Source organism: Grampus griseus (assembly GCF_964374135.1).
Source record: "Grampus griseus genome assembly, chromosome: 8".
NCBI lineage: Eukaryota > Metazoa > Chordata > Mammalia > Artiodactyla > Delphinidae > Grampus > Grampus griseus.
Window position 1 is genome coordinate 105159623 of NC_139002.1, and position 8441 is coordinate 105168063.

General features: G+C 55.6%; 1 protein-coding gene across 2 annotated transcripts; it reads left to right on the plus strand.

Annotated features, from left to right (window-relative positions):
- The first annotated feature begins 1988 nt into the window (after positions 1 to 1988).
- AIP (AHR interacting HSP90 co-chaperone) lies at positions 1989 to 8360 on the plus strand. 2 transcript variants are annotated; one of them, XM_082659309.1, is made up of 6 exons: positions 1989 to 2136; positions 5138 to 5317; positions 6651 to 6839; positions 7229 to 7405; positions 7507 to 7640; positions 7981 to 8188. In XM_082659309.1, the coding sequence occupies exons 1-6, from the start codon at positions 2038 to 2040 to the stop codon at positions 8051 to 8053; spliced, it is 852 nt and encodes a 283-aa protein (XP_082515435.1). In that variant the 5' UTR covers positions 1989 to 2037; the 3' UTR covers positions 8054 to 8188. The 2 variants fall into 2 exon arrangements, with proteins under 2 accessions (XP_082515435.1, XP_082515434.1); XM_082659308.1 differs by having other exon boundaries at positions 2005 to 2136; positions 7507 to 7648; positions 7981 to 8360.
- Positions 8361 to 8441: the final 81 nt, after the last annotated feature.

Consider the following 8441-nt stretch of genomic DNA (forward strand, 5'->3'; position numbering starts at 1 on the left):
CTGACTATGCAATCTAAAGTCAGTTTCACATCACACAGTGCTTACCCGAAATTACCTTATTTTACACTGTCTTATTCACCACTGTGTCCACTGTGCCCAGAACAGTGTTTGGCACTAAGTAGGTCCTCAATAAATATTTGTGGACCACATGAATGAGCGCTTCGCCCAAATCCCAAATGCTTTCAAGTGCGAACTGGGATTTGAACTCAGGTCCACCTAGCTCTAGGGGTGCTCATCCTCCTGCACTCACCCGACCCACTTCATTTTATGACCTCGTGTACAGAGCTGAGTCAATCCTGCTTCTCAGTTTATGACACATCATCACTATGAGCAAGGCCCCTCTTGAGTTACGTTTATTTATTTTCCCTCCTTCTCTCCACCGTTTTCCTCCTCCCTTTCGTCAGATCCCACATCAGTGTGCTCAGTCAGCTGCCTTGAATTCTGTCTGGCCCCCTACTCCACATGGCATTGGCTCGTATGTGGATGTGTTTGCAATTTAAAAACATGGAGTCATGTATAAAACTCATTCTATTTACATTTTTTTTTTTTTTTTTTTTTTTTTTGCTGTACGCGGGCCTCTCACTGTTGTGGCCTCTCCCGTTGCGGAGCACAGGCTCCGGACGCGCAGGCTCAGCGGCCATGGCTCACGGGCCCAGCCGCTCCGCGGCATGTGGGATCTTCCCGGACCGGGGCACGAACCCATGTCCCCTGCATCGGCAAGCGGACTCTCAACCACTGCGCCACCAGGGAAGCCCTGAGGTATTTTTATATATACTAGTGGATTTAATTAGCTGAACATTCATTTAGGATTTTTCATATTTATATTTATTAGTAAAATGGGTGTATAATTTTCTTGCCTTATGGTATAGTTATCTGGTTCAGAATCAAGATTAAAATAGCCTCATAAAATATGTTGGATGGCTTTCCCTCTTTTTCCATTTTCTGGAGCAATCTGTATAGGATACAGACTACTTGTTGCTTCAGAATTTGGCAGAAGTCGCCTGAAAAACTTCCTGTGTGGGTAAAAAAAAAAAAAGCTAAAAACAAACAAAGCATGTTTCCCTTTCACCCCAGAGGTTCCACCTCTCTCAGGGGACTTTTTGGGGGGGGGGGAAATGAACCAGCATAAATATCTGAAGCCCTTAGCACGTGGGGCAAAGGGGACGGACAATAATTCTTCGCAGTTATGAGGATGGAATGAAGACAGTGCACAGGTCCCAAGACATTCCTTTATTCGGTTACCTAAACCTCGAAAGTGGGAGCAGAAAACTCTTACAGCTATTCTTCACAGCTAGTTTCCAGAGGCGGAGAGAAATGTTGTACTACCCCCGAAGTGCCTCACTTCTATCATTCCTATATTTCCTAATACTATGTGCCAGACACCGCGGAGGATTCCATGGTGACGACACATCCAGCCAGGACCCCACAAGGGACTGTCAGTCTCTTGGGGAGTTTACGGTTCCCACAGGAACACAGAAACCCTCCTTCCTCTCTTTCTTACTCCTAGTTTTACTTATTTATTTATTTATATTTAAAGAGAAAAATCCAGGATGCAAAAGTCACGACTATTGTGCTAGGTATGCTAAAAGAAAAAACCCAGAAAGGAATACACAAAAATAGTAGTTTTAGGGGGTGGCGTTACCGACGGGCCCCCAGCCCCCGCTCCATCCTAGTTCTGTAACGCTGTTATACTGTTCCTACAACTTAAAATAGAGTGGCACACGGCCACTTGGGAGGGCCCAGTCTATATCAGTTCAATGACACAATTGCTAGGGACGCCCCCGCCCCGCCCGGCCGACTCTGGCCCCGCCTCTCTCACCTCCCCTAGACAGTCTCAGGCCCCGCCCCTGGTCAGACCCGCGCGCTCAGCCGCAGCGCAGAGAACCAATCACTGTCCGTTTCCACGTTCAGGCCCTTTACGGCGTCTGCCCTTAGCCAAAATGGCGCCAGCTCGGAAGTTGCCGAAGTTGACGAAGCAGGTCCGGAAGCTGCCGAGCGAGTCCGGAAGTTGCCGAAAGAGAGCAGCGGGGAAGGAGGATGGCGGATATCATCGCAAGACTCCGGGAGGACGGGATCCAAAAGCGTGTGATAGAGGAGGGCCGAGGAGAGCTCCCTGACTTTCAGGATGGAACTAAGGTTCGTGTTTATCCCCTTCCCTTAACCGTCCGTGGCGCGGTGCGCATGCGAGGCGGGAGGAGGCTGTAGGCGAGAGATTGCGCATGCCCAGATAGCAGTGGTCGGTGACCCTACCTCTCACATGCCGAGCTCGACGCTGATTGGTCTGGATTTAAGTAGAGGGTGAATTCGGATGCGTCTGCGCCCGCCCCCTGGCTTGGCCGTGTGGCCACATTGGTTGGGGAGGCCGTCAGTCATTATAAACAGGTTGCGGGAGGTGCGAGGGTTGGCCCTATTGCTTGCACAGACCCAGCGCTGGAGAAGACCCTAAACCGGACACTTGGGCTCTGGGAGGGGCCCCTGGTTTGCAAGGCTCAAAATCTATAGACGGAAGGGTCTTCTGAAAACACAGACCAGCTCCATTTCTTAGATGGGAAAATCGAGGCCCTGGGACGACGCACCAACCGAGAGAACAAACAGGCCCAGAGGTTGGGTCTGCCAGACCAGAATCCTTTTGGCAGCCTTCCGAGTGCTCTTCGTGGCATTGCTCGGGACAGATAAGGGCTGGGAAATAAAGAGCCTCCCATCTTCCTCCTTTGCACATCCAGGCCCCCACCTCCAGCCTCTCCGGCCCCTTCCCCCAAACAATGTACATCTCCAGGCTTACCTGCTTCTGCTTATGCAGTTCCCTCCTCCTGGAGGGCCTTTCCCTGTTGCCACTTGCCTGTAGAGTAAGGAGCTTCCTGGGGGCAGCCCCTGTGCCCAGCAGAGCAGTCACATAGGACACGCATCTTGAGCGAATGAGTAAAGATCCTGGCCCCCAAAATAACTGAAGTGACATACCTTGTTGATGACTACAACAGTTTAACATTTAAAACATACTGGGGCCGGGCTTTCCTGGTGGCGCAGTGGTTGAGAGTCCACCTGCCGAAGCAGGGGACGCGGGTTCGTGCCCCGGTCCGGGAAGATCCCACATGCCGCGGAGTGGCTGGGCCCGTAAGCCGTGGACGTTGAGCCCGCGCGTCCGGAGCCTGTGCTCCGCAACGGGAAAGGCCACAACAGTGAGAGGCCCACATACCGCAAAAACAAAACAAAACAAAACATACTGGGGCCACCAAAAGTAAGAGCTACTGCGCCGAGATCCAGCAGGTAAAGATCCTAGCCTCTCTCAGTGTGAGTGATTTGAGGCAGAGCTGCACAGCCCTAGTGATCAGTGATACCAAGAGAGATCCTTTCCCAGATGCGAGAAGGGAGGTGGATGTGGGTGGATTCCCCCATGGGCTGGGGGGTTGGTGGCCTTGAAGAAGGACCTGGCAAGGGAGATCCTGGATGGAACAGACACCAGCTGGAGAGAACACTGTAAAAATAGTGAAGATCTGTGAACAATGACCCTGAAGGAACAGGTACAGGTAAATTAAAAAACCAATCACCAGCATTGATTGAGGGCTCAGATGAGCACCGTGCTAAATGCTTCACAAGTTTATTTTCTTTCCTTCTCACGAGAGGAATAGGTACTATTGTTGACCCCATTTTACTGATGTGGAAACAGAGCTCAGAGGAGTGGCTAGGGGTGGTGGCAAAGAGTGTGGGTTCCTCTAACCATATCCTGTGGAGGGTTCAGTGTTTAGACCTCTTCTCTCTTCACTCTCCCTGAGATGATCTCATCCAGGCTCATCTCTTTTAAAAAACTCTCCATGCCTGGGCCACTCCCAGATGTCTATCTCTAGCCTTCCCTCTCCTTTAAAGTTGATATCCGGCTCCCTACTCACCATCTCCACCTGGATGTCTGGTTGGCACCTCAAACTTCACCTGCTCCCCCCAAGCCTTCCCATCTAAGTTAAGGGCACCTCCAGCCTTTTGGTTGTTCAGGCCCAAAACCTCCCAGTCTCCATGGCTCCTCCTGTTCTCTCACTTCCCACAGAAGATCCTCAGAATACACCGGTGGTCTGACCACTTCTCACCACTTCTGCCACTACCACCCTGGTCCAGGCCGCCATCATCTCTCTCCTGGGTTATTGCAGTAACCACCTTCCTGCTTCTGTCCTCCCTCCGCTCCAGCCTGTTCTCATCCCAGCAGCAGCAGAACCCACGTCAGATCATGTCCCTCCTCTGCTTGGAGCCACCCGCTGGCTCTCAACTCAGAGTGAAAAAACAAACTCCTCACCACTGCCTGCAGGCTCTGTGGGGTCCATCCTTGCTGACCTGGTGACCCCGTGATGCACAACTCCTCGCCCTTGTTCACTCTGCTTCTGCTACACTGGCTTCCCATTTTGTGAGCACCCCACACACTGTCCCTCTGCAAGGCTTTTGCACCTGCTATTCTCTTGACCTAGAAAGTCCCCACCCCTTCCTACCCCAGCATCTGCCTGGCTTGCTTCTCCCTTCAGATCTCTGGGGTTTTTTTGGCCACAAGCACAGCTTGTGGGATCTTAGTTTCCCGACCAGGGATCGAACCCAGGTCCCGACAGTGAAAGCACTGAGTCCTAACTACTGGACCGCCAGGGAAGTCCCTCAGATCCTCAGATCTCTGCTTAAATGTTGTCCTCGCAGAGACTCCTGCCCCCTGAACTCACCCTGCCTTACCCTGCTGCATTTTGTTTTCTGACCCATAGCACTTAGCTCAACCTCACACAGCACATGTTGAGGCCCATCTCTTTCCTCTAGAAGTTCCATGTGAGCTCCACGGGGGCAGGGACTTTTGTCTGTTTTGTTCACTGCTGGGCCTAGCACAGAGCTCAGGCATGTAGTAGGTGCTCAGTAAATATTTATTGAAAGAATGATTAGTGCCAGACTGCTTGGGCTCCTGTCCCAGCCCGTCCACCCACTAGCCATGTGATTTGGACCCCTTCCCTCTTGGTGACAGTATCCTCACCTGGGTGGTGCGGTAAAGCCAGGTGTAAGGTTGGGCGGTGACCCCTGGGAGAGCCCTGTCCCTTGTGCCATCTGCAGGCTGCGAGCTGGGCTTGTCCTTGGGGGATGGGGGAAGGCTGTGCCCTTGTCTGATCCCATTTGCGGCCCGCAGGCCACGTTCCACTACCGGACTCTGCTCAGTGACGAGGAGGGCACCGTGCTGGACGACAGCCGCGTGTGCGGCAAGCCCATGGAGCTCATCATCGGCAAGAAGTTCAAGCTGCCCGTGTGGGAGACCATTGTGCGCACCATGCGGGAGGGCGAGATCTCTCAGTTCTGCTGCGACGTCAAGGTACCCGATGCCCTGTGTCTGCCTGCATCTGTCTGCCCGCACCCAATGGCTAGGCCACCACCGACTCCCTCCAGGGCACCACACCACCAGGACACTGGCGTCCTGGCCCCTATTCCACCTTTTCCTCTCCCTTAGCCGGACTGCAGCCAGGGACTGGCTCTCAAATGCAATGACCCACACAACTCCTTACTTCAAACCCCTCTGGCTTCTGGTCACTGTCGAGCTAAAGTGTAAGCCATAGATGCTCACATGGCCCTGCAGGGTCTCCCTCCCACTCACCTCCCTGTGTTTCCATCCCTTTCTTGGCCAAGATCCTCCCTCCCACTTCGAACTGAATTCCTGGGTCACCACCCCCAGGAAGCCTTCCCTGACTACTGGTGGTTGACTTGAACCCCATCTCTGGGTTCTCCAGCCCCTCATGCTCTGCATGGCCAGGATCTGGTCCTCTGTCTGCATCTAAGCTACTTCAGGGCAGGGATTGGGCCTGTTTACCTTCAAAGTGCGCAGTGTGGGCCAGCCCAGAGCCAAGACTCAGAACACATCTGCTGGCTGGATGAATGTTAGCCGAGCAGTCTGCCCTGTGCAGGGTCAGTGAGAGGAGCTGGTTAGACTGGGGTGAGGGTGGTCTGGCTCCCACCATCCCAGCAGATGTTCCTAGTGAAAGGTCAAAAGCTAGGTCCCCAGGAATTCCCTGGCGCTCCAGAGGTTAGGACTCAGCGCTTTCACTGCCGTGGCCCCGGGTTCAATCCCTGGTCGGGGAACTAAAATCCCACAAGCCTTGTGGCCAAAAAAAAAAAAAAAAGCTAGGTCCCCTATGCCTGAGGGTCTCCCCTGAGGGTCTCCCCTGAGGGTTTTGAGGTTGCTGCCCTAAACCCACCTCGGAGATAGGCCCTGAAAGGGGTGGGGATGGGGCAGCACAGAAGAGACGCTGGGAACAGAATGTGGAGGGACCCCAGTGATGGGGGGGAGCCCAGCTTGTGGGCTGCAAGCCTGGGAGAAGGAGGAGGGGCGGAGGTAAGAATTCCACTGGGCTCGTAAGGACAGGGGAGACCGGTTGACAGCGGGAGTGTGTGTTTGTGTGGAGGCTGGCGGGGTAGGCGCTTGGCTTGGGTTGGTGGCCAGAAAGTGTGGCAGGAGCTGAGGCCCGCACCGGGCTGGAGGGCTGGGAGGCTGGAGGAGTCCCGAGGGAAACGCCCTCCTGTGTTTCTGCTGAACCAGTTCCTGCCCCTCTCTGGGCCTTAGTGTCCTTTCTCAGGTGGTGATGGGGGCAGGGGGCTGGGCCTCTTGGGCTGGTGGCCAGCCAGCCCATTGGTGCCCACTCACCCTCCGGCAGCATGTGGTCCTGTATCCGCTGGTGGCCAAGAGTCTACGCAACATTGCAGCTGGCAAAGACCCCCTGGAGGGCCAGCGGCACTGCTGCGGCATCGCCCAGATGCACGAGCACAATTCCCTGGGCCACGCCGATCTGGACGCCCTGCAGCAGAACCCCCAGCCTCTCATCTTCGACATCGAGATGCTTAAGGTGAGGGGCCACCAAGCTCCAGGCACCTCGCCAAACTCCCACTGCCCAGCTTCAGAGCGGGTGCTGGTCCCACCTGCCTGCCCAGAGTTGGTGGGCCCACTGACTGTTGGTTGGGCTTGGGGTGGGGCAGGCACAAGGACACCTTTGTGGACCCCCTGGCAGTGTCCTCCCCCTCCTTCAGGTCACTGCAAGGGCAGGGATTTTCACCATCTTGTTCGCTGCTCTATTTCTAGAACCCGGCACAGTGCCGGGCCTGTAGGAGGTGCTACATAAACAGTTGTTGAATGGTCAGAGAATGAACAAGTGATTCTGTTTCCGGTGTCCAATGTCCCAGGCCCGGCCAGCCCAGAGGCTGGCCCTCGGCCCTGACTTGGCCTACACCCCGGCAGGTGGAGAACCCTGGCACGTACCAGCAGGACCCATGGGCGATGACGGATGAGGAGAAGGCAAAGGCAGTGCCGGTCATACACCAGGAGGGCAACCGGTTGTACCGCGAGGGCCGTGTGAACGAGGCTGCCGCCAAGTACTACGACGCCATCGCCTGCCTCAAGAACCTTCAGATGAAGGTGCCGCTTGGAGGCTGCAGTGGGTGAGTGGAGGGGCTGAGGTGGGGCCAGGGGGCCCAGGTTTCAGCACTTTTGCCCTCTCCCTCCCCCCACGCCCCCAGGAACAGCCTGGGTCCCCTGACTGGATCCAGCTGGATCTGCAGATCACACCACTGCTGCTCAACTACTGTCAGTGCAAGCTGGCGGCCCAGGAGTATTACGAGGTGCTGGACCACTGCTCCTCCATCCTCAACAAGTATGATGGTGAGCACTGCGCGCTGGGCCGCCAGGGTGGGCCAGCGGGTGGTCCGTAGAGCAGCCTCCTCCGTAACCCCTGGGCACCGGGGCACGAAACTGAGCCTTTAATATCACCCCCACTCTGAAGTCCCGTGGGAACCCGACCAAATATCGCCCATCCAGGCAGGACCATGGGCCCTGTTGCGCCAGTGAGATATGAAAGGGGGTTCGGGGTGGAGTTGGCCTCCGCATGGGCTCCGTCCCATGATGGGCCCCTGGTGCCAGAAGTCAAGCTAAGTAGCTGGCTGGTCCCCCCTTCGTGCCCTTGTGTGCCTGCTGCCCACTGGCACCCCCTGCAGACAACGTCAAGGCCTACTTCAAGCGGGGCAAGGCGCACGCGGCAGTGTGGAATGCCCAGGAGGCCCAGGCTGACTTTGCCAAGGTGTTGGAGCTGGACCCCGCCCTGGCGCCCATCGTGAGCCGTGAGCTGCGGGCCCTCGAGGCAAGAATCCGGCAGAAGGACGAGGAAGACAGGGCCCGCTTCCGGGGCATCTTCTCCCACTGACAGGGCCCTGCTGGCCCAGCCACCCTGCCCAGCTCACTGCTGCTGCTAGCAGCCCCCCCGCCCCCACCGTATCATGCTTCTCTGTATATAAAGGCCTTATTTATCTCTCTCTCTCTCTCTCTCTGGGCCTGCTGAGCCGATCCATTGGCAGAGCTGGGGTCATCACCCCTCATTTCCTGGTCCTTGGGTGGTTTGGGGAGGCAAAGAATTGGGGTTCTAATCCCAGCTCCCCATTCACCAACTCACATCTTTTTG

What these genes read in the sequence shown, in the direction of transcription:
- AIP (XM_082659308.1), top strand. Translation starts at nt 2,038, where the DNA reads ATGGCGGATATCATCGCAAGACTCCGGGAGGACGGGATCCAAAAGCGT. An exon ending in ACTTTCAGGATGGAACTAAG is followed by an intron (nt 2,137 to 5,137) that starts GTTCGTGTTTAT and finishes TGCGGCCCGCAG; the next exon opens with GCCACGTTCCACTACCGGAC. An exon ending in TCGACATCGAGATGCTTAAG is followed by an intron (nt 6,840 to 7,228) that starts GTGAGGGGCCAC and finishes ACACCCCGGCAG; the next exon opens with GTGGAGAACCCTGGCACGTA.